The 26241-nt window shown below is 40.4% G+C and overlaps 2 protein-coding genes and 1 long non-coding RNA gene across 10 annotated transcripts in view; 1 reads left to right on the top strand and 2 right to left on the bottom strand.

Moving 5' to 3' along the window:
• Positions 1 to 26241, top strand: part of LOC125708431 (N(G),N(G)-dimethylarginine dimethylaminohydrolase 1-like) — a 29847-nt gene that overhangs the window by 2223 nt on the left and 1383 nt on the right. The window contains exons 1-6 of one of the 8 annotated variants that reach the window (XM_048975952.1): positions 3734 to 3938; positions 6248 to 6316; positions 21755 to 21854; positions 22292 to 22365; positions 23716 to 23835; positions 25318 to 25461. In XM_048975952.1, coding sequence (XP_048831909.1) covers positions 21764 to 21854; positions 22292 to 22365; positions 23716 to 23835; positions 25318 to 25461 — 429 coding nt within the window. In that variant the 5' untranslated portion in view covers positions 3734 to 3938; positions 6248 to 6316; positions 21755 to 21763. Of the gene's footprint in view, positions 1 to 3733; positions 3939 to 3969; positions 4391 to 6247; positions 6317 to 10072; positions 10647 to 17246; positions 17316 to 21754; positions 21855 to 22291; positions 22366 to 23715; positions 23836 to 25317; positions 25462 to 26241 lie in introns of those variants that run through there. The other 7 variants (XM_048975951.1, XM_048975950.1, XM_048975953.1 and 4 more) reach the window with 7 other exon arrangements.
• LOC125708427 (CCN family member 1-like) lies at positions 408 to 3173 on the bottom strand. Its single transcript, XM_048975945.1, has 5 exons — positions 2906 to 3173; positions 2418 to 2631; positions 1846 to 2187; positions 1532 to 1734; positions 408 to 1409 (listed from the first exon to the last, which is right to left on the bottom strand). The coding sequence occupies exons 1-5, from the start codon at positions 2951 to 2953 to the stop codon at positions 1107 to 1109; spliced, it is 1110 nt and encodes a 369-aa protein (XP_048831902.1). The 5' UTR covers positions 2954 to 3173; the 3' UTR covers positions 408 to 1106.
• Positions 9427 to 10170, bottom strand: LOC125708442 (uncharacterized). The gene is made up of 2 exons (XR_007382476.1): positions 10040 to 10170; positions 9427 to 9856 (listed from the first exon to the last, which is right to left on the bottom strand). It is a non-coding gene; the product is annotated as an uncharacterized LOC125708442 (long non-coding RNA).

Genomic DNA, 26241 nt, shown 5'->3' on the forward strand with positions numbered 1-26241 from the left:
TCATTAGGTCCTTCCATAATATATGTGCATTTGATCCTAAATTTTACCTTGAATTTGTTGATGAGTCTGGGCACCCTGAAATCATAAGATGGCACACTATCTGCAATGTGTAGTTTTGTTTTGTAATAAAAGTATCCTTTACACAGCCCCCAGGTCTGGCTGTGTAAGTACTTGAAATTCCTGGCATACCATTCACCTTATTACCATGTTTCTTTTGAATCATGCCCTTACTAGAACTAGTGAAAAGGACAAAGCTGAATTAAAAATGTTAACTTAAAATAAATGTAGATTTGAATTTATTAGTATGGCTAGATGTGGAAATGTCCATAAACTAGCAGTAAAGCAATTCCCTTTTTCTGGAACTTACAAAGTAATATAACTTTGAATCAGATTTCCACAGCCGTAAGTCTTTATTTTCAGCTTTATTTTTCTTTTAATAAAACATAGAGGAAATACAATGTTTCATAAATAAATCTATATTTTTGTCTATAACATATAAAATTATTATTTAACAATTTACTTCAGTATAACACTTAATGTTCAAATAAAGTAGCTACATTTTGATAAATAATGATAAATCATTCATTCTTTTTAACACACTTTCTCTTTCAATGCTGAAATGGAGACGTTATTTAATAGCTGCCGCAAAAAGTGAATCATTTTGTCCACATTGGGACGGAATGTGACCACAGAGTAGTTGAACAAGCCTAATGTCTGTCTTACTTTACAAGTCATAAAACAAAGAGTTAAATTACTTGTGTATGTACATATACATGAATCTATACAGTTTAAGTCATGTCTGGCGTTCATAATTCAAAATATACAAAACTAATCAGTATTAGCAACTTCACGCTACAAATTTTATTACAAATTGCTCCATTATGAAGCTAACAATATTGCTCCAATATTATGAAGCAAGGATAACAAAAAAGAAACAACTATGCTGGCATAGTTTTTGGCTACATAGTGCATTTCCTTTAGTCTTCGAGATACGTCCATAATTCCTTGGGAATTTAAAGGGATGGTGTTCAGTTAGATGTAATGTGAGCCCCTCAGTTTCAATTAGCCCTAATGCTTTGTTGATGGTTGCGATAACTGAATAGGGCTTAGTCTCGAAACTTGTGGATGTCATTGAAGAGTCTGTAGAAGGGGTGAGAACCTTCGGTGCCCCGGGGACAGTTGAAGGTGCACCTGCAGGACTCAATCATCATGACGTTCTTATTGAAAGATTCGCCGTCTTCGCAGCGGAACTTGACCGCTACCGTTCGGGTCTGCTGTGGGCTGCAGCAGCGGCCATCCACACAGGTACCACAGTACTTGGGCTTGTACTTCTTGAGGCTCCTACAACCTGCATAGGTGAACTTCACTGGCTGACTGGATCTTCTGGTCCGGCTGCACTTCTTTCCCTTCTGTTACAAAAGACAAAGCCAAGAGCATTTTGCTAAGCGGTTTCTCTATGGCTGATGCTTTTACAGTTTTCATGAAAGCTAATTCTATTGCAGATATAATTACTCTGGAGACGTGATTATACCTTTAGAGCAGAGTAGGAGGACTGGGCACATGGCCGTACTTCACAGAGGCGTGACTCCTTCACTAGTTTGCATTCTTCGTTATTGTTGGTGACCCTGGTGGAAATGCCTTTCCCACAGGACTTGGAGCATTGGGACCAAGCTGTAGTTTGGGTGATGCATTTCTGTTCATCGAACATGTGGCTCTCAGGTTGGATTCTAAAGGCTGCAAAACAGTGAAAAAAACAGGATGAGCAATTTGTACCCAATGTTAGCTTATAATACACAAAGATGACCAATGTCAGTCAACAATAAGCACACAGAATTCGATTCTCACCAGGTAGAGACTTGAGACCTCCTTTAACCAGGGAGATAAGTTCATTTCTGTTGGTGAGGTCGTTCTCTGACTCATCTGTCAAGCCTTCCTTGAAGATTATGTTAATGGAGTCAGTCTGCTTGCTTTCCTCGCAGATCCACTGCTCGCAACACTGGCCCGGCACCTTCACAAGCCTGGGGTTTGTGCATCCCAGATTGGGTAAGGAGAGCTCCTGAGGGCAGAGTGGAATGCATCCCACGGCTCCATCGATGCAGGTGCACTGATGCTTGCAGTTTGGCTGGAAGCTTTCACCATTCTGATAGATCTTGCTGTTGTATTCACAGGGTCTCCCCTCTGACTTAGCTGTTTGAAAAGACAGTATCTCGTTTATAACAGAACTATAATTTTCTACAAAGAACAGTAGTAAAACAAAGTGTCGGCTTTCAGTTCGTTAACAGAATCTGTTATCATGACTAATACTCCACACAGCGGAATTTACTGAAACGAAACGGAATCGTGCACCAACTAAAGCAGGTTCACGCTAGAAAGTTATATTGTTTTAAAGTAAAATGGTTCGCCTGGTATATGCATACCTCGACATATGCCTCGCGTCTCACCCAGGCTGGCCCCGAAGTTGCACTCCAGTCCTTTCGTGTGGTCGCATGTTTCCAGTTTGCTGCAATCCTCGTTAAGCTGTCTGGCGCAGACCTTGCAACACCCACATCCATCAAAAACAAGACTCACTCCCGGTGCACAGACGGGAACCTCACGAGGACACACGCATTTCGCCGAGCAGGAACAATGCACCTGTGAATAAATGAAAGCTTTAAGAGACCTTTAACAGCTATCGAAAAAGTCCGATCCCGTCTTCATTTCGTCTGTTAGACCCTAGGTGCTTTGCAGTTTTCAGCACTACAGCTGATTTGGTAACGTAAGATCACCAGAAGCAATTCGCAAAACGGTATTTTCATATATATATATATACATAACTTAAAATTAAACACATTCTGCAAAATATCGGCACGCGTTCACAATAGGAAAAAAAACTATAACAATAAATAAACATTTACACTGAACTTACCATACTGAAGCTTCCAAGGAGAAGACAAAGTATGAATAAGAGAAACATTCTCCACCTTTCCCGCGATTTTCAGGCAGAAAAATATATTTGCGACTCGATCGTTGACTTTATCGGGTGTATAATTGTAGTCTTCGTTAATTTTTGCCCTTCCCTATTTCTTATGCTGCGATTGTGAGATCTGTGCAGAGATCAGCTTGGAGTTGCAGTCTGCCTAAACGCAGCACAGCAACTCTTTTATACCGTAGTGAAAGCTGACGTACCGGTGGCTGACTGCTGAACTGTTCCCAAACTATGCCAGGAATGTTTCTTGGCGTTTTCGCTTTCCAAGCCAAGCACCACCCCGTCTCATCCCCCCCCCCCTTTCTTTTTGAATTATGAATTTACCCTTACTCGGAACGCCTCGGGCGTCTGCTTTTTTTGCGATTATTTGCGATTTTTACCGCTACCGGGGAATTACACGTTGTAAGAACATATTCGTAAAGACATCCATGAAAACACAACGTATAATGCAATCAACATTTCGGTTGGTTTCATTGACGTGTTTTCGCGAACCATGACAAGCTTTCTAAAACGCAATTATTTTGAAACGAGATCAATGATACCCATCAACATAATCTATTAATGATAATCCATTGTAATGACAATGAAATATTCCAAGTAATCAATGCACCAGCGGTGAATAATAACAGTAATCGAATACTTCGTGCTTTGCCTTTGGTTGTGACTAACTACAGCTCCACAGAGGAAATAACTCCAGATACAGATACCAGTCCTACATGTAAACCAATAATTACCTACACCTAGTAGGAAATCAAGCTGTGATGGGTTTACTATGTTATTAGCCTATATAAATCCTTTAGAATTTTAACGTTTAGCAGAAATACGCAAGCTAGATAACACTTGAAGGAAATTGAGTAGTCATGTAGTTCTCTGCCTACAATCCTTTTTATTCTGTAGCACTAAACAGCTCCAGATGGCGAATACTCGAAGACTAGCGGACCCAACACGTAACAATATTACCATATTTGGTATGGTAAGTATCTACGCTATTAACATATTTCTGGTTCAGTTAGCCAACCGCAAAGCATTCTTGACAGCCTAAAGGTAGTTAAATATGTTCTCTGCACAGGAAATTCTTGTGCTTTTTTCCTCGGGTTAATTTGGTTTTCATACAATCTATCCATCAACATAAAACAGTGAAGTGGTCCAATGTTCCATATAAGATGTTGGGTCTGTGGAGGACAGTGACTCGCCAAAGCAGTCTAAGGCTCTTTTCAGTTGGGATCTAAATATGTGACCACGCAAGAAAAATAGTCTAAGTAAAAAAAAACAGAATTGGACCAAGAACACAACCTTTCAAGACTTCGGTAGCGTTCAAGAAGCGCACCTGGTGAACGCAGTTCATGCAAAGTAACTTTCACTGGCTGCAGCGTGAGCGTCACAGTTCAAAAAGAGGACAATGACAAGAACGACACGGTTAATCGAGTGAGTAGATCTTTTCACTGGATCTGTGTATGCAAAAATAGGAGTATTTAAATAATTTTATGTTTATTCCTCTTGTGATAATGGTTAACTTAACTGTAAACTGGTAGACTACTCGGTACTCCCTGACTCCTAGATTAAATATGTGCCTGGTTGTCCTACAGGACAAAGTGCATCGCTAGATATTATCGGTTTAAAATTTGACGTCTATCGTAGTTATGTTACACTTTCGCATTAAGACACCAGGTGGTTATGTGAAATATTTTGATTTTTTTTTCATGTTTTATACTACATATACTTACATATATTATGATGTTGATATTCATTAAATCACTGGAGTGAACACGGATAAGCACAAATGGGAGGGACTGGAAACCATGCTAAGCTTTTTAAAATTTGACGTTACGCTCCGCATCATCAGCTCTGTGACTGTGACTCATTATACTTAACTGATTGATTGAAACAACATTAATTTGTGGACCTAAAATGTCCAGCTCTACTATCACGTCTACACGTCATCATGCATATCTAAAATTATGCAAATCTTCAAATGGGTCACAAGATCTGAATCCCAGGAGAGGTTTTTAATTATATCTTGAGTCAATATTTGAATTGTCTCAGCAATATGTAAAATATGTATAACTGTAGGCTATGGAATAATATTGGTTATTGTGAGGTTAATTTGATATATTAACTATATAACTGTGAAAGTGTTTATGGAGTAAGGTAATACCAATAGACCTTTCAGTGGACTTGAACTGCTACTTATTTACACTGTTTATATGAGGAATTTACAAAAATGTGTTTCTTAATTGTTTAGGACTCTTTTCAGGATAATTAATATCACTAATTCTGATTCACCTGCAATCTTTTTTAGTTATTTCAAAAGCCTATTGGGCAACACTCAAGTATATACAACCTCTTAAGAAGGTTATTTTGAAAAAGGCAGAAGGTGGTACTCTTGGAATGTTAAACCAGTCAGGATAAATGAGAAGATGTGGACCAAGTAACGACTAACGGCTGTCCTGGGGTATGGAGGAATGTGCTTATGGATGTCTGAGGGAACATTCCATCTAGGACTATCTAGATGGCATCATAGAAATACTCTCCCTAGACAAATGTTTTTCACATTACCTTTCTCAATCTTTTAGTTATAGGAAAGACCATGATTCATTCAAAAAAGCTATTCTACTGCTCAGCAAAGCATCTGGACTTCTGACGGTGCTGTCTAGTGCCCTGCTGTTAAACTGTGGAAAGAGTGACATATAGCACATTAGCTTATGAATGTGAATGCTACATTTATATAACACGTTTCAAGACACCCAAAGCGCTTTACAGAACCAAATGGGAACCACTTCTTCCACCACCACTGTGTAACACCCACCTGGATGATGCGACGACTATGCCAGTACACTCATGACACAATAGCTATGGTGATAAAGGGGCAGGAGAGAATTCACCAAGTAGATATAGGGGATGATAAGGAGGCCATATTTAAAAGGGTTACAGTGGGCAATTTTTGCCAGGGCTTTGGGGAACCACCAATGGGACCATGGATCTTTTATGACCTCAGGGAGTCAGGACCTCAGTTTTACGTCTCATCTGAAAGATGGCACCATATTTACAGCACAGTGTCTCTGTCATTGCGCTGGGCATTGGGATCCACACAGACCACGGGATTGGCTCCGCTATGAAGTTCTTGTTTTTCTGTGTGAAATTTGTGTTGACGTCTACAAATATATGATAGATTTTCCCGCTAAAATATTGCTGGACCAATAGGATCTGTTATCCTCAATATCCTTTTTCTTTGAAAGTGGCAATAAATTTCAACCAATCGATCAACTTTTATCCAATTGTCAGGTGTTTAATTCCAGAGCCAGTTGGGATCTTCCATACAACCTTCTACTCTGCCCTGATCACCTTCCATGAGTAAGTAATATCAACTGCTTACTGTTTTCTGTGTAACTTGTTAAATGCCAGTTGTTTCCAGCAGCTCATTCTGATGTATCATGAAATGTACTCCCTGCTGCGCATTTTCCTAGACCAATATTTCTCAACCCAATCCTCGAGGACCCCCTGACAGTCCAGAGCAAAAATGTGGACTGTGTAGAGGTCCTCGAAAACCAGGGTGGGAAACACTGCCCTAAAGTATTAGTATAACTTGGGTTGTTTGACCCTTTGATTGTTTGCCTGACCCTGATTCTTTAGAGAGCTATTGATTGAGATTCTTTTCCTGGGTCTATCTTGGCTTGGTTGACTGACCTTTCTGCCCGCTTTACGACTATGGGTTCTGGACATTGTTTTGGTTTTGGGTGAAGTCAAAGCCATTATGGATTGCTCCGCAATTGGACATCTGGTTTGTCACATAATTTCATTTGTAGAGGAAAAACATTGCCTTAAATCTAGGTAAATATGTGGCATTAATTGTGTTTTTAATGGAATTACATAAAAGCAAATTGGACGTAAGTGAAAACTGCACATTATGGGTTTATTGATTGCATAAAGTTCCACTGAAGGTGAACTTGGACAGATAGGGTGGAGGACTACTAATACTAATTAATTTCCCATCTCAGCCGAGTGATGCACTCTGACATAGAGTACAATGCATAAGAATTACATAGAACAGCTGTAGGTATTAGAAACAATAGCCTGTAAGAGAAATCACAGTTATATTTTGGGTTATATGTCCAACTGTTGCCAAAACTGACAACAGGAAGAAATTTAAAAGGCCCTCCAGCTGTGCAGACAACAAAACACAGAGGAAACAGAAATTCAGTGAGATTGAGAAAAAGCAAGACAGACAACCTTCCAGCACTGTTAGGGTTAGACCTGCTTCCTGCAGTTGCTGTACCAGATAACAGCATTTCAGCTCTATACTGTCAACTCCACGCTAGTGACTAAAATATAAAACTGCAATATACCTCAATTTTTCTTATATTTATGATGGACAATGTAACTTAAACAATGAGTCACTGACATATACTTTATTTTGGCTACTTGTTTTAAACCGGAATTAAGAAAATGGTGAAATACAGGCTACCTCATAAAATGAGGTGCAAGGTCTATAAATATAAAAAAATATATAACAAAAAAAAATATGTATTTTTTTGTTTTATTTGTGCTAGTATTGGGCCGTCTAGTACAGTTTTTGGGACGTACTTGGGCTGGGTGTTTTGCCAGAACCTGGAAATCCTATTAGGAAACCACATTACATTTTGACTTGATTCATTTTGTCTTTCATATAAGGGCTTTCATCCAGTATGACATATACAGCCAGAATGGAGAACAAGTAATTCATTCAGTGTTTTTACAATTTAGGTAAATACAGCAACACTATTCTTCATCAGAAAAGTGAATCTGTGAGGTCAAAGGTGCAGCGGTAATGCCGTACCTGGCAGAATGATCTTGTAACTGCGGGGCCCTCAAATAAGACCCCTAACCCCAAACTGCTCTGGAAAAATAGCTGACCCTGTGCTCAGGCCCCAGGCTTCACTATCACCTCTATATATGTGTCTCACGGCAGAGCAAGTTGGGATATATGAATAATGGAAACTGAATAATTCCTATGTTCTTGCACTCTGTCCTGTACAAATAGCAAATGAATGTATTGTTAGTATCAGTGTCATATAGATTGTAAAATCGTGGGTGCTATGTGCTGGGTTAAGGAAACATGTGACGTTTGACTGAGGGGCAGTGTGTAGCTCACTGGGTTAGGATGCTGTGCCTGTGATTGAAAAGTCACTGGTTTAATCCCAGGCAGAGTGATTTGACCGCTGGGCCCTTGATCAAGGCCTTTAACCCCCAACTGCTCCAGAGATGGCTAACCTGCTTTCTCAATTGTACAATAACTTTAAAGGCATCTCCTAAATGAATAAAATGTAAATTATGTTGGGAGCTCACTCAACCAGTGGGGGGGGTGATGCTGAAGATTTGTGGAAGATTTTATGGGCAGGAGCTATTCCAGTACTGTGATCTCACAAGGTGTGATACCATATTATCCTGCAAATAAATAAGATCTTAACATTTTCCCATTTGGCAAGTCAGAAGGGCAGTGTCAACTGACAGCCAGCATAGAGCAACCAGGAGTCAAGTACAAAGCGTGTGTCAAGTAATATTACAATATTACAACAACAATAGGAGGTATGATTTTGAGCCATTAATCATATTTTTATTAACTGCCAATCTAGGTGCAGATTTAACTTAGTGGTTTTAAAAACTAAGCCCACTAACCCCGTAAAAGAAAAGCGAAAGAAATTCAAGTTTTGGTATTTTATACGTTGCGCAAAGGTTGTTTTTTACATTTGTTCACGTTACTGATGTGAAATGGCTGGTCTAACAGCAAAGAATTCAAATCTAAATAAATAATACTGCAACCAAATAAAAGTTGGAAAATGTAATTAAAATATATTTAATGTCATGTATTCAATGTTGCAAGACAAGACATGTTTACATCATGGGTTCTCAAAATGAAAGGGAATTACTTGCGCACAGGCCTGGACTGGCTGTTTAGCTCGCTGGGCATTTTCATCGTGGGAAACCCCACAGCCACTATGCAAAAGTCATCATGAGGACTCCAGGGCTAATTTTAAATCCTCCCATTGAACCCGAAGTGTAGCTGGCACATAAAATATTTTGGTAACAAGTTAGAGCAAATAGGGAAATGATTTCATTAACTATTATTGTAGACACTGATACTAGCCTTATAAAATACTCAGTTACCCGCAGCCTCCTCAGAAGTGCCCTTGTTAGTGTTTATCAGGGGTGAGCAGGTCAGTGGCCTGTACTACAAAGTGGGGTTACTGGCTTATCGGGGTAACTTGTCGGATTTAAGGTACCACAGTTTAAGTGGACTTAATATTCGTTCACTTACATTTTGCCCAGGCTACCTTAAATCCGATAAGTTACCCCGATAAGCCAGTAACCCCAGTTCGTAGTACAGGCCACCGGTGTGTCTGCAGGTTTTTGGGGTAACCTTTAGGTCAGCTGTTCAAACCCCAGTCAGTCCTCTGATTAGATAATTAAGAAGTTGCAGTGAAAACTTATGCTTATATTTTATTAGATTTAGAGCTAGATTCTTTTTTTCCAAGACAAACAAGAAACACGAACTAGTCAAACCACATTAAAAGCTTTGTAACATTTTAGTAGATCCATAGCAATATTATTTTTTCTTGAGGCAAACAAACCACAAACCACAAACAAACAAAAAACACTAACAAGTCTTGTAAAAGTCTGATATTGCATGCTAGAATACTATTTACATCATGATATATTGCTGGTATTGTTTACATCGACCACGTGCAATTATATGTATAACTATTAATACATTTATCAAAATAGGCATTTTTAAATATTTATAAAATATAATTAATCTCGTACAACAAAGTTCTAAACATCAACATCGGAAAGGAGGCGTGTTTCCGACAGGAGGTGACGTATTTCATGACGTTGTTATCCGAATTAAGTAATATCCTGAAATAAAAAGTTTAAAAATAAAATTAAAATACAGACAGAATAATTAAATTTAATATTACATATAGTACAAGTAGAACAATTAATAAAGTGATCTTTTTAACTTGACGATGAGATGGATAAATATTGGATATTAATTAATATTTAAATATCGAAACTGGGTTTTTTTCTAAATATGCGTACTTGACCATACTTGAACTCTCGTGTACCCGTCTATGTCATCTTTCACTGCCGAAGACCAGTTCCAATACTCAAGAACAGAAGTACAGAGGACAGTAAAAATCCCCAGATGTCGTTCTTGTCCCATTCCAAATACCAATGATAAATCCTCTCCGAACGAGAACGATCCCACGATTCATTGCGCCTCGAGTTCGTGGAAGCCAAAGGTTGCAAGACCGATCTTTGAGTTTTTGATATTGAGAAACGCCCCTGGATTCTCGTCCCACCAATAACTATAATTATATATAATATAACGTTCTGAGAGCAGCTGAGTAATAAGGCAGGAGCGATGGCAAGCTTTGGTAACTTCACGCACGCGATTGTCCGGGGTATTCCTGCATCACTGGTCCGCGAAGCGCTGAGAAGCAGTTTTTGTGAGGTGGATTTGGCCGCCGCGCAGCACCAGCTGCAGTTACACATTGGCACCCTAAAGGACGAACTGGGACTCCAGGTAGTTGAACTACTCGCTGATGAAAGCCTTCCAGACTGCGTGTTCGTGGAGGATTGCGCGGTTGTGTGCGGAGACACCGCGCTGATCACCAGACCTGGGGCGCCCAGCAGAAGGAAGGAGGTACTATGTTAAAATACCTCACTTACCATCAAGCAAAGTAAAACTAATGTGTACTGCCGAACCTCCGCCCACTTTCGCGTGCACGCGCATTGTCAGTTTCACGGTGTTTTAACCGCATTTAATTCACAAGGTTTTGAAACGAGTGGCTTAAAGGTTTCTAAAGTACATACCTAAGTATAACGCGAATTTGTGGTTGTCTGCCGCTATTTTATCATCTCTATGTAAACTTCCGTGTTATGGCATTTAAGCCTTAAACAAAATTTGAGTTAACACGACACACCTAAGAATAGAATTAATAAAGAATGTCTTTTTTGAACAAAACGTGTAAAACGCGCAGTTAGACAAGTGCAACATGGCAATGAAATGTAATATCCCCCTCCTCATCTCTGGATCGAAAGGTCAGATTTCATAATTATTCTGCTGAAATCCCTTGAACTGGTCACTCCTAATAGGCTGCGGAAGCGTTTGACTGAGTTCAGCAGGCAAAACAGAGTTATTGAGGTGGGATGGGTTTTTGGAGATTTTGGTCTTACAGCGGCTGTTGTAGATGTCTTGTAGGGAGGGTAAGGCAGATCTGGTGCAGTGCTCAGCTGCTCTAACCACCTCTGCAGGGCTTTCCGGTCCTGGGCAGAGCAGTTCGCGAACCATGATGTGATGCTTATGGTCAGGATGCTCTCTATGGCAGCCGAGTAGAAGGCCTTAAGGACAGCAGGAGAGACCTTAAACCTCCACAGCCGCCTTAGATGGTAGAGCCACTGCCTCACCTTGCTGCGCAGAGTGCGTGCATGTGTGGACCAGGTGAGGTCCTCCTGTAGGTGGACGCTGAGGTATTTGAAGGTGCTCACCTTCTCCACTGTAGGACCATTGATGTGGACAGGTGTGTAAGAGCCCCACTGTCTCCTGTAGTCCACAGTCAGCTCCTTTGTTTTGCTGACGTTCAGCTGGAGACTGTTATGCTGGCACCACCTTTCCAGGTTGTCCACATCCTTCAAGGAGGCTGACTCATCATTGTTGAAGATGAGGCCGAGCACTACTGTTTCATCAGCAAATTTCATATAGGAATTTGAGCTGAGTGTGGCCTTGCGGAGCTCCCGTGTTGAGGGTGATTGCGCTGGATACACAGCCTGTTACTGCGTTTGCACTGGATACACAGCCTGTTACTGCGTTTGCACTGGATACACAGCCTGTTACTGCGTTTGCACTGGATACACAGTCTGTTACTGTCAGGAGGACACTACGTTACTGTAGGAGTAAAAGAAAATTCAGTCATTGACTCAAAATCCTCATGAATTGGAATAACTAAAATTTTAACCTCTTTATTTTACCAGCATGGAAAGTAGTGAGCATATACAAGCTCTTATATGTAGAAATGTTATATAGGCACCCCCTCTCTTCCATCCTCCATCCTTCAGAACCATGGAGAACACCTAAACTCAACCAATGGTCGGCCAGCCATAATTCTCATCAACGACATATTCACAAACAGAGAACCCCTTCCAAGAATTCGGTCAGCTGGATCTATATGAACTTATTGTTCTGTTGGCCTCATCAGACCGTGCCCTTCGGCTCTCACTGGAGCAGTTCGCAGCCGAGTGTGAAGTAGCTGGGATGAAAATCAGCACCTCCAAATCCGAGACCATGGTCCTCAGCCGGAAATGGGTGGAGTGCTCTCTCCGGGTCGGGGAGGAGGTCCTTCCCCAAGTGGAAGAGTTTAAGTATCTCGGGGTCTTGTTCAAGAGGGAGGGAAGGATGCAGCGGGAGATCGACAGGCGGATCGGTGCAGCGTCAGCAGTGATGCAGGCGCTGCATCGGTCTGTCATGGTGAAGGAGGGAGAGAGTTTTTCGTTGGTTTATCCAAGAGGACCAACCAACGTGGGGCAGAAATCCTTGCATGGGCATTCAAGGTCAGATGGTTTTGCTGGATTTAATTTATTCAGTTCAAAGTCATTCCCTGACCTCGACCTTCAACATGCGTATAAGTACAGTTCTGGTGCGTATTTCTCAACACTGTTCATGAGACTTTTGGCTAAAACAGTTATATCAAATTTAATTTCTTACTCCTTATTCCCAGTATATATCAAATGGCTGTTTTAAGCTTCTATTTTTTTTTACTTTTGGCCCAAGCTGGAATGAAGCTGAATAAGCAACACTATAGTCATTTTTAAACCTGAAACCTGAAAACGGCCATGATCGGTTTATTTTTTTTTTTTAATAAGAAACGTATAATTTAGCCTAATCGTAGGTATCTCAGGATGTTGTTCGCGAGTGGGGGAACGATGGAACGGGAGATCGACAGGCAGATCGGGCGCTGCATCGGTCTGTCATGGTGAAGAGAGAGCTGAGCCAAAAGGCAAAGCTCTCGATTTACCAGTCGATCTACGTTCCTATCCTCACCTATGGTTATGAGCTATGGCTAGTGACCGAAAGAACGAGATCGTGAGTACAAGCGGTCAAAATGAGTTTCCTCCGCAGGGTGGCTGCGCTCTCCCTTAGAGATCGGGTGAAAAATTAGGAGCTTAATTCCAATTAAGGGCTTTCTTGAAGTCAGCAATCATCTCTTTCTTTTGGTCCACATTAAGGGACAGATTGTTGCACTTGCGCCAGTCCACCAGTCATTGTGAATCTCCATTGTGTATGCCGACTCATTGCATCAGTCATGAGACCAACAACCGTTGTATCATCAGCATGCTTGATGATGGTGTTGTTGCTGCATGTGGCAATACAGTCGTGTATCATCAAAGTCAACAGAAGTGGACTGCGCACAGTCCTGTGGAGCACCAGTGCTCAGTGTGGTGGTGTTGGAGACCCTGTTGCTGACACGGACTGCCTTGGGTTTCTCTGTTGGGAAAACCAGGATCCAATTGCATGGGAAAATGTTAAAGCCTAGCAGGCTTAACTTTCCCTATGAGCTTCTGGGGGTAATGGTGTTAAATGCTGAGCTGAAGTCTATGAACAGCATTCTTGCATAGGTGATCATTTCCAGACGGGATAAGGTAAGGTAGATAACCATAAGATTTTTTTTTCCATTTTGTTGTGATATCGGATAAGTCTGGGTATCGCCACTGATTTCCCAGAAGAATTCTATTCTGATTCACATGGTTCCAATTCAATTAGATCTCTGATTCGGTTTCTTTACATTCAGTTCAGTATTGATTCGATTAGGGATATTTCCTTTACAATACCAGTTTTGCTTGGATAGGAAAGAGATTCTCAGAGAACTAATGCTGTAAATTGTACAAGGAATCCTATACCCTAGGAATCTATTAATATGTACAGTAAAAATTTAATGCAGCTTCATTATCAAACTTTTTATTTAACGTATCCAATGCATTTTGGATTGGGCAGTTTTGCAGATTGCACATCTGGATAATGTCTTGTTAAATGGTTTCAGAGATTAGTAGTATATAGGCTCTGGACCCATGGTGACCCTGAATAGGATAAGCGTTTACAGAAGATGGATGGATTGATTTGTGGTATTTCCACAGTATTTCAACTCCATTTTGCACATCTTATGACTGCTTTGGTCCAGCTCTTCACATTTCTGAAATCCGAAATACATTCAGACATCTGCCTTTTGGCTTGATGGTACCATCCATGTAACAGTTCTCACCATGTTTTTTTTTATTTTATCTGTTTTTGTCTGCCAGATCTTTTTGCGTGAGGCTGCCCATGCAGGATTAACAGGGGTTAAAGCTGCACACATCTGCAGGAAAATGCCATAGACGCTAAAAGGTGTATAAAACGTCGATCTTGGGATTTTGTGAATTGATATTGTATTTTGCAAATGAAGATGGATTTGAATCATCCATCCATTTTCCAAACCGCTTATCCTACTAGGTCGTGGGGGGTCCGGAGCCTATCCTGGAAGCAATGGGCACGAGGCAGGGAACAACCCTGGATGGGGGGCTAGCCCATCGCAGGGCACACTTACACACCATGCACTCTCACATGCACACCTACAGGCAATTTAGTAACTCCAATTAGCCTCGGCATGTCTTTGGACTGTGGGGGGAAACCGGAGTACCCGGAGGAAACCCCACGACGACATGGGGAGAACATGCAAACTCCACACACATGTGACCCAGGCGGAGACTCGAACCCGGGTCCCAGAGGTGTGAGGCAACAGTGCTAACCACTGTACCACCCTGCCGCCCCTCTGGTAATAACTCATTAATAAAAATAAAACTGTTATAACTTATTTTAAATGGTCTGTTAATAATTTACAGTGTTACAACCTAATTAATAACCAGGTTATAAGCTATTCATAAACTCTTTATATGGGTAGCCTTATTGTAAAGTGGCACTGAATTTTCTATGTTTCTGTACAGATATAGTAAGTGTGTGTGTGTTAATATCATACTAATCACTATGAAATCTGACGAGTTGTTTCCTGTAAAGGGAGCAGGGCTCTTGTGTGTAGTTTGGAAGTCTTTTTGAGTAGAGATGCCTGCTATTCCCAGAAGTGTCTGGAAAGTGTATGTTTCCATTTCGGTCTGTCTAGTTTCTGAGCTGGTTCATTATTTTAGTCCGAGGCCCTGACTGCTATAGGTAGGTGAGTGCCTGAACGATTAGCCTTCTGGAAACAGCTCTGAAAGCATTTCATATGAGCTTACTAGCTTGTCTGCTTGGATCGCATGCAAATGACTCTTGGTTCTGACAAAAACAATTTTTAGACTTCAGTTGACTTTGAATGCATGTGTTTCATTTGGAATTCCGGTGGCATGGTTTCTCTGAGTAGTTTTATGGTAGAAAATGACTTGAAGGGGTTCTTTTTCCAAGTGTATGGGGGTGCGCGAACAAATTTTGGGTCGTACATTTATTCAGTGTCATGTAGCAAATCAATGCCAGTCAGTCAATGTCAGTAAGAACAAAACAAACACTCGAAGAGCTGACATCTTGCAAATTGATTTTCTTGCCAATAGAATACAATTAAACCACAATCATGGCCAAGAAGGGAAAAAAAACTTTTTATAAGTAATCCTGTTGATGTTCTGAACACACTGTCTATGCCCTATCTGGGAGAGAAACTCATTGGAACTCATTGTTGGCCTGGATGTGTCCATCAAAGAACTCACTGAGGAATTGCTTAAAGTAAACAGGTTTGCTGAGAGACGTGATTATTTGGATGGAAAGGTTACTATACAAATGAAATGGTTCAGCTCGTCTCTGACACTGCCTCTATATTCTTGATGATGGATGATGAATATTGCTGTAACTGTCATATTTCCAGTACCTCGTTTGAAATGGCACTGCCTTGCTCCAGCACAGAGGATGGCCTGAAATGGATACACTCTTATTATAGTTAATAAGAAAGAAAGAAAATTAATTTCAGCTTTATTTTGGTGGTCACGGTGTTGTTTTGAATTACTACTTTTAGTACAGTTATGTAGGTTTCTTTGTCGTTTTTCTTCACAGTGCTGTGTAAAGCCTTGTGGGAGGAAACTCTAGGGGGAACTGTCTTCCAGTAACCTGATCAGAGATCTTACTGTGTTAGGTTTGTGTGCTCAGGAGGAGGATTGGACTGTAGCAGAATACTCTGAGGGAAACCTTTTTAAAACCTTTTAGGCCTTTACAAGCTGGAACAGTCATTTTAGTACCTTCTTTTCTAAACCAGGAATATATAGGGTGAAGATGAAAAGCAGTCGACTGAGTCAGCCAGGGTATGGGGAGTGGGGGGGGTGAGGTTGGGGGGGGGGGGGGGGGTGCTGGGGAGTTTGATGCAAGGGGCCAAAGCAGTGGAACGGAATGTGACATTGAAAAAGCTGCCCTGCGCTGCCAGCCGCTTTTTTGTTACTTTCTTTCTTTCTTTCTTCTTTCTTCCTTTCTTTCTCAGCCTAATTGTGGGACCTTCGCATTTCGGTGTCTGTTCAGAGAGGGCTTTAGCCAGCCTCCCAAGCGCAGTTAGCATTCAGGTGAAAATGTTCCCGGGTTGTGGTTTGCGCACTTTCCCCATGGCTGATAATTGTTTGATTTGGTGGGGGGTGTTGGGATTGTTGTCCCTTGGCACTCCGTTTCCTGGAATTTTATTAAATTTGTCTGGCAGTGCGCCTAATTGTTTAATTCCTACAACAATGAGCAGCTCCGGAGATGAGCTGCTGTGAAGCATATGAAGAGGTGGCACTTTAGTATAAATGTACATTGTGCTCATGGAAAAATTGGAGGGATATTATCCATTTTATTTCCGGTATTTATTTTGAGCTGTATTTGTTAAACATCTACCAAATGGCAGTGCATGCCAAAACACAGTGTAACAGTACTGTTTGACTATTTTATTTGTATCTGTAATGCATAGATTAGATATTGGAGAAAGTAAAATTTATTTTTCCCATAATAGTTTCTGGTATATTTGCGATTGATTTTTTTTTTATGGCAAAATGTGGGTTATACACCTAAATACATTTATACATTATACTCAAGTAATAAGTTTGACGAAGCTTGGTCTAAAGTATGCAATTTTCTTTGTTCACAAGTTAATTTTTTTAACCATGTCCTTACATAGACAGACATTAAGATCTGATGACATTGTGAATTGTTAAACATGCTTTTTAAACTGTGTATTTACTGATCTTGTTTTTCCGTTGCTTCTAAGGCCGGAAGGTTGTTAATACCTCTGGGTAGACCTGCTACAGGTCACTGTTCATTGCTTTGCCACCAAATGTAGCTAATTATGCAAGTAAATTGATGTTATCCAGTCTGCACTTCAGCTAAATGGACCTGCCACACATTGCTTCTGCATTTAGAAGCGCTAACTTTCAGTAAAACTAATTTATTTTCCCACTAATCAACCTCATGTAACATTAGATATATATCTATATTTTATAAGCGTTCAGAATTGGCCTGTTTTAGTATGCATGATGTATTATCACATATAACAATGTGCATGATAAGCCTTTCATTTTCCCAGGGGCTGTAATTAAATTACTGAGACAGGTTCTCCATTATCGCATGATTTAATTTAAGTTAACTTATCTGGACTCAAGGAGCAGCCTGAATTACATGTTACAAAAGAGTCGCTACGCTGCTGTGCAAATTGCCATTGAGAAAGCGTAAGTCTTTGTCATAGGCTTTAGAATGCTATTTTGTGACTCAATTTGGAGAGCTCTTTTCCCTCAGATATGGGCCTTTAGCAACTCGATGCAATATCATTCACCCTGGTTAAATAAAAGCCACAGTGGCCCTGTGCTCTTAGCGGGTTTTTTTTTCTCCATCTGCCGAGGAATGCCTGGAATGTGACAGCCTGGCTTCCATGGCCCTCATGAATTTTAAATGCTTTTCAAATTCAAAACAGGACACCCAGCGTGTGGTCAGCGGTGTAGGTATTATGGGATATTAGGTATCCCACAGATAATGACTGATCCGCCTGCCCAGGTGCATTTTTGGCCGCCTTTGCTTCTTGAGAGAAAATGGAGTGTTCTTCCATCCAAAAGATAACAACCGATCATTTTGTTACCCTGCATTAGAAAGAAATACCTTCTCAGTCCTTGTGCAGGACCCACATTTAATGTTAAGAACTTTTAACTATATAAATGAGCCATTGTTTACCATTTTCTGTAGCAGCATAAAACATGTTTCCTTTAGATTGTTGTATTCCTTCCATTAATGTCTTTTTAACAATTTTACACCCGGAAAGTCACTTTTTTACATGCTGACAGTCTTTTGTGTGTCATGAAGTAAATTTAAACACTTTTAAAAAGTGTTTCTCATCATCTCATCCAGGGAACCACAAGACAACAGGAATATATCACTTGAGTGTACCAGTAACATCAGTATTAAACCAAAAGCTTTCAAACTTATCAAATCCCCTGAAGTGTTGTTTGAAATTATATCATTGGTATGCAGAATCTCAATTCATTTTTTCAATAATAGCATACAGGAATTATGGATTTCTGTGGATTTTCTGACGGTTGTGTTTTGCATGCCCGTGCCGTGATTTTGCCGTAAGCCTAAGCAGAGAGGAAAATATGGAGGTATAGATCTAAAGGGGAGTAATCTGGAAACAGACTTTCTCTGTCATTAATGTCTTGGTGTCACAGTGAAATCCAGGGAGACACTGAGCTGGCACAGTGGGATATGTGGCTGCAGCTAAGGTGATGAGCATCTGCATTCATTTATTATAATTGAGGCAGCATCTTGTAAAAGTTCCAGCTTAGGTAAAGTAGGGTCATTTTTTTCATTGCTCTATAATAGAAAGCCAGGCCAGTTATGATTCCAACAGCACAATGCATGGCATTTATTGGGATTTTTATTGTCCAGAAAGGCTATTAATTTGATTGACTGTGGAGCAATTATCTAGAATATGCATTGTTTTTCTTATAAGGAATAGGGTCCATGTTATTATGAAATATGGTGCAGCACAGTCGTGCTACAGTACTTCTAATTTGACATGGACACATAATGTTCATGTTGAAGGATGCTGGAATGACATATGATGTGAATGTTAACTGATAAAGATAAGCATAACCGTAATTAGAAAGAAGCTATATTGTTTAATTCCAAGATGGTGAAGATTATTAAATAATATATGCTTGGGAGTAACAATTATTTCCTTAAAATAAATCAATATTGATAACACTGTTGATGGAGAGGAGCTGATAGATGAGATGCTGATTTCCACCTCTGACAAAATAGCTACCATTTGCCCAAAGTGCCATTTGATGCCATTATTGTGTCCCATTCATATAAGTCAAAGTGTCCAGCAAACTTAAATGACAGCAGTTATTAGAATGCACTGAAATATGTTTTAGAGTATAATGTTTTATAAATGAGGTCTCCCCTATCCCCATCTAATTTGAGATAAATTACACTAAACAATGTCCCTGTTCACCACGCAGGTTTGATTTGGAATGTGGACGTTGAGTAACTTGCAGGACTCCTGAGCTAAAAGGTTGACTTGGCTTTTGTTCAGGATTGTTTCAGGGGGGAAATTCATTCCACAGCTTAGCCTCAAAGCCAGGCTTTCGGGCCAGTGGAGAGAGAAGCCTAGAGGAAAGAGTCAGACATATGGGAGGCTGAAATAACAGCTCCAAGCTGCCACATAGCAATACCTAACATTACTACAGGATTATTATGTTCACTGTACTGCAGTGAGCTGCACAGTAAACTACTCTATTAGAAATGAATAGGGCGTGTTAGGTGCGCTGCCAACACTACCTTCTTTGGCGGAACAAGAATTTCATGTAGTTCTATTTGGACAACAAAATGTTCTGTCAGTGGTTTAATTTATTTATGCTGAATACTTAGATGAACCTTTGTCCACAGCTAGTTGACTCCATTATGTGGATGGGTATTTAACAAAGCAAATCTAGACGTTTGTCTTTTATGGTGGCGGAACTCTACCAAACTACTCATAGGTGAGTGATTGGTGTGTGATCTGCAAAGGGCTGGGACCCCATCCTGGGTAATTCTCTGCCTAACGCCTGTAGCTTCCAGGATAGATTCCAGACCACCAATGACCTTGAATAGGACAAGCGGGTTATACTATGGTGGCAGAATTCATTTAGGGGCATCTAACAAACAACTTGAGGTCCTAATTTTTGCGGCTTAGTTTTATATTTTAATCGTCAGTAATGTACAGCAGATCAGTATAGCAGAAGGACAACAAGCAAACCACTTGATTACATAACCTATGATGGGGCTGATTCTGATGAAGTTTGGTGTATATCTGTTGAATTGAATGTTTGTAAAATTATAGCTTATTTGTTGTTTCCCTCGATACTTTGCCTTTTTTTAAGTTGTTGGTTAGGGTTAGCTGCAGTTCTTCTGACTTCAGCATCATAAGTGCAGCTTGTGCATTATTAGTTTCTTTGATGGATACATATTTATACCCTGTTGCATCTTGAACACTGAGAAAATTACACATACAAACATAGAGGCATCTCTTGAACATGCAGGAAAGAAATGAAAGACCCTAGCCCTACAACTCTTCTCAGTTCATCATTGCCTGTTTTTAGGTATTTGTGTGGTTAACTCCTGAACTCTGGGGGTATGGACAAGTTGTGTCCCATAATGCTGTAGGAAATGCCTTTAGGGTGATGCAATTGCTATTCCACAAAATCTGGAATGTTCCTGTGGAGCTTGCAGCTGTGATAGCAGCAGCTCCTGTGTGCCACATGGGGTGACATGAGCAGTGTTTGTGCCTGGTGACTGAAGAGAAGGTCCCGATAGAGGAACAGAACCCTGTATTTTATCAGCTAGTACAGAGTGATATTGAAACTTAAAATAGCCATATTCTGTCTTATTTCTTGCAAACCCTAAAATCTGAAGCTGGATTCATTATTTACTGCAGTTATGCAACAACGATGATGGTATTAATTAGGAGATGTGTGCATGAGAAAGGTATAGGATGGTAATATACTTTTCTAGATCATAAAGCATGGCAAATGATTTGTCTAAGGAATGGGCAAGCAAAATTTTTACTTATCTGATTTGTCATGTTCCTTATGTATGGAAGATATTGTATATGTGTGCTCAGGAAAACATTAGTGTCCTAAATGGAGGAGAAGGAACTTTGATTGCCCTTAAAATTTCTTTAAAGACTTATTTTTCTTCACCCCAGAGTGTTGTTTACACAGGTGCTGTCTTATCTGTGCCAGGAAGTCAAATGTTTGTCCAAATCACTTAAAGGTCTTCCAAAAAGGCTACCTCATCATTGTATAAATGTGAGGAGCAGTGCTAAATGAGTCCGGCTATACCGCTGCCCACCTTGGTGACTTAATACCTTGGCTTAGCCCTTTGACTATATCCAGAGACAGACTGACCTTACTGCATGAAGTGTGTGTGGGGGAAAAAAATCTTACTTTACAATTTACCTACTTTTCTGACCCCTAAAGTGGAAGTATTAAATAAACGGCAACCTCGTAGTACAAGTCATACAGCTGTTTTAAGAAAAGATAGAATGCAACAAGTAGCACAAAGCTACTTATATTTATTCATATTTATTATTTCAGAATTTCTTGCCAGGAAAAAGTCTTGGTTCTGTTTATTAGATTTATTGACAGATAAACTCTATTCTCACACTTGCTTAGTGTTTTCTTCCACGGAAGCAGATTTTGCCAGAGAGAAATGTGTATCTACAATGGTGCTAATCCAGAAATGTACCTTTATTGCAGACCGAAGCCATGAAGAGTGCCCTGCAAGAGCTGAACTTAAATATTGTAGAAATGGAGGATGATACTGCCACCTTGGACGGAGGAGATGTACTGTTCACAGGTGCAGGACTATATTACTTGGCAACATGGAGTACTGTACCATAATTTGCTCATATGAATAGTAAATGCTGAATACGAAGTGTTCCACCTTAACATCTTGCAGTAGAAGAAGGGCTACAAAATATTGCAAGCATCAAAATATCTGGACATTTTGTAACAGTTCCGCTGCAAATTAAATGTGGCTCATTCAGCCTCAAAAGGTTGGAACACTCACAAGTACACCTAATTGGGTTTCTAGACATTGTTTCCTTTTGTCTTCCTCTTATTGGTAAAATTAGTTTCACATGACAAGGCAAAAATGCAAAACGTTTTGTCTCAGCCTGAACTCATGAACTGTAATAGCTTAGCAGCTACGCCTTTTGGCTTTTGAGCATCAAGCATGCTGTTTGTGTTGTGCTGATGGAAGGCATCCTGGTCTTTGCTCTTTCAACTGTGTAGGGAGAGAGTTTTTCGTTGGTTTATCCAAGAGGACCAACCAACGTGGGGCAGAAATCCTTGCATGGGCATTCAAGGTCAGATGGTTTTGCTGGATTTAATTTATTCAGTTCAAAGTCATTCCCTGACCTCGATCTTCAACATGCGTATAAGTACAGTTCTGGTGCGTATTTCTCAACATTGTTCATGAGACTTTTGGCTAAAACAGTTATATCAAATTTAATTTCTTACTCCTTATTCCCAGTATATATCAAATGGCTGTTTTAAGCTTCTATTTTTTTTACTTTTGGCCCAAGCTGGAATGAAGCTGAATAAGCAACACTATAGTCATTTTTAAACCTGAAACCTGAAAACGGCCATGATCGTTTTTTTTTTTTTTTTTTTTAAAGTATAATTATATAACGTATAATTTAGCCTAATCGTAGGTATCTCAGGATGTTGTTTGCGAGTGGGGGAACGATGGAACGGGAGATCGCCAGGCAGATCGGTGCGGCATCAGCAGTCATGCGGGCGCTGCATCGGTCTGTCATGGTGAAGAGAGAGCTGAGCCAAAAGGCAAAGCTCTCGATTTACCAGTCGATCTACGTTCCTACGTTCACCTATGGTCATGAGCTATGGGTAGTGACCGAAAGAACAAGATCGCGGGTGCAAGCGGCCGAAATGAGTTTCCTCCGCAGGGTGGCTGGGCTCTCCCTTAGAGATAGGGTGAGGAGCTCGGTCATTCGGGAGGGACTCAGAGTAGAGCCGCTGCTCCTCTGCATCGAGAGGAGCCAGATGAGGTGGCTCGGGCATCTGATTAGGATGCCTCCGGGACGCCTCCTTAGGGAGGTGTTCCGGGCATGTCCCACTGGGAGGAGACCCCGGGGAAGACCCAGGACACGCTGGAGAGACTATGTCTCTCGGCTGGCCTGGGAACGCCTCGGGATCCCCCCAGAGGAGCTGGATGAAGTGGCCGGGAGAGGGAAGTCTGGGCCTCCCTGCTGAGACTGCTGCCCCTGCGACCCAACCCCGGATTAAGCGGAAGATGATGGATGGATGGATGGATGGATGGATATAAATTTTTCTTCTTTTATTACAGAGGTTTATTTAAAGATGTATCATTTATTATAAAGTATTTCACCAAATTTAAAGCAAATTTGCAGGAGTCCTCCAGAATACCCTTCTATTCTTGCACATATTTTTTGTTTGATTTCTGATTTATTTAAAGGTCAAGTATTATATTATATATTAAATCAGATTCATTGCATAAGGTACAGAAATACTATATAACATTAAAGCATTCCTCTAACATCACTAGACAAGTGGACGTCATTTTGAGACACATTGAGCCATGCCTGAGATTATAGGTCTTATGAATGAGGTTTCTAAATCTGCAGTTTGAACAGACCATTCTTGTGTGCCTCACTCAGTAAGATCTTGTGTTGCAGGACTTCCCAGTGTCCACATTACCTGTTTTTGAAGGCCTGCACCTGAAGAGTTTCTGCAGCATGGCAGGTCCAGATCTAATTGCATTTGGCTCCAGTGAACCTGCTCAGAAGACCCTGAAGGTATAGGGAGAAATTTCCAGCGCTTGGCTGATGCTAGCATATGCAATGCTCCCAGACGGGTATCAGAACACGATTTCTCTTTTTGTATTGCATCTAACAGTTGATGTCTGTGTAACATTTAAAATATTTTGCAGGCATGGTGATGTCTATATATAAAAAAAGAACAGACTGCAAAGGACACAAGGCTTGAGGACACTCTAGACAGGATTGCAAATCTGCACATATGCTACTGGCAATCTAGAGATACCGGTTAGGCTAATTGCAGGACTACCGGGGAAAACTAGAGTACCTGCAGGAAAACCACAGCTGCCGTGACTGCCCCCCCCCCCCCATATTACAGTCAGCCATTAATAACTCTTTATTGCATTTTTATTATAGAGTATATATCCCTTAATTGATACTCCCTTATGTCATTGTTTCACAACCCAGTCCTCAGGGGCTCTGGGAACTGGGATGGAACAAAAACGTGGACTGTCTGGTGGGCCCTGAGGAGCGGGATGGGAAACACTGCCTCCCATGATGTGCTCATGGAAGATGTTACTGCACTGAATATCTATAGATACCTAATTCTGATATTCAAACCAGAAAGAATTTATGGTCAAAAGTGGTATTGTACAGACAAATTCAAGGTAGTACGCAAAATGGTAAGTTAGGTTAAATGCATTAGAATCTGTAGACAGATTCACCACAGCATTTTTCAAAGAAGGAATGACAAGCCAGAGATATAGGATTCATCTGTGTCCTGATTTTATAGTGACTATGAGAGCTTTGTCAGTGCTGCACAGATGGGCAAGACTGGGGACATACTGTATCCATTTCAAAGGCCATATCAATAACAGGCGAACAATGATGTGTCCGCTATTATGTCATTCCCTGCTAATACACTTACGTCTGACTGAGTTTATCTGGCCTCTGGCTGTCCTTCTTTGATCTTCACTGATAACTGTAGTGTATTGAATATGATCTGAAAGGACAGACATACATTCCCCTGCAAACTTATTAAATACCAGTTATATATACCTTCATAAAATGGAAGCCATGAAATTTAAATTACTCCCCAACCTCATTAGGTTTTTTGTTAGAAATATTTGAAGTTTTACCTTTAAAACTGCAGTCAAAAGATTATGAATTCCGTATTTATGTTAGGATTTCATCTGAGTACTACTCATTTCTATAGAACTCTAATTAATGTAGCAGTATAGTCTTCCATTGTTCACATGTAGTATAGTAGTATAGTCTTGAATTCTTCAGATGCAGTATAGTCTTCCATTCCTAGCAGAGCATTAGTAGCAAAGAGCACTGCTTTTAAAAATATAGTACATACTACAGTGGAAGGACAATACATTTTTACCTTTCTACTTTTATGAATGAAAGAATAAACAAAACTTTGAGGTAAAATGGATGATTGTCTTTAACTGTTTTTACGTCTCCACGTGCCAGTCAGTTCCTAAAATCCAGTTACTTTCTCATTTTTTTATGTAGATCTTGCAGCAGTCAGGTAATCATCATTATAACACGCTGATATTGCCCGATGATGCAGCTGCTAACTGTGTGTTCATGAATCTATCTGGAAAAGGACAAGTGTTGCTACACTGTACACCGGAGGAGTACCCAAACAGTGCCAAGGTAAGGTTTATCACATTTAAACCTTTTAACCGATAATTCACTTGAAGCAAATGCTAAAAGCATCTTGCAGTTGGGGTTGTACTTCACAGATTGAGCCCTGTGACCCAGGTAACAGCTTGAACTTCGTTGCCAATGGCAGGAGAAATTTCAGCAAGTAAAATTAGCTTTGTTCTGCTGATGAAGAGTAAAGCACCTTGGATTTATTTGGCTGTTTCTTGGAGTGTTTCATATGTCCGAGTTATTTTTTACTAGTGATGTAAAGATTGTGTTGCTTCTCAAAGATAAGCCCTTGAACATAGAATCTGCTCGTTCATAACATGAAAAGACGGAAGATCAGACAGAAACGTGAGTCGGAGCAGCTGTAGGTGCTCTGTCCCTTTTTTTATAAAAACAAAAATCTGTCCGTCCATTCATCAATATTCCATATTGTTGGGAGACTGGATCCTGTTCTTGGGCACAGGGCATGAGGTAGGGAAAAGAGTAAGCAGTGGTAATTTCATAAGTGATAAGTTTGTTTATTCAGAAATAGCCAGAATATGTGATGAAATGAGCTTCACAGTTTCTGACCATTTGAGGACTCGAGAACAGATGCTGTCCACATGCAGCAGAATTACTCTAGTTTTACTCCGTAAAATGGTAAGAAGAAATAGGCAACTTAGTTTTGTTTAGGCCTGTGAAATGTTTGCTATAATGGTTCTTTCCCAACAGAAAAAAAAATTCACCTAAAAACATTGATGGTGGGGTTAGGGTTACCTGTGTATGTCCAGGTAAAATACGCAA

Source organism: Brienomyrus brachyistius, chromosome 15 (genome assembly GCF_023856365.1).
Source record: "Brienomyrus brachyistius isolate T26 chromosome 15, BBRACH_0.4, whole genome shotgun sequence".
Taxonomy (NCBI): Eukaryota; Metazoa; Chordata; class Actinopteri; order Osteoglossiformes; family Mormyridae; genus Brienomyrus; species Brienomyrus brachyistius.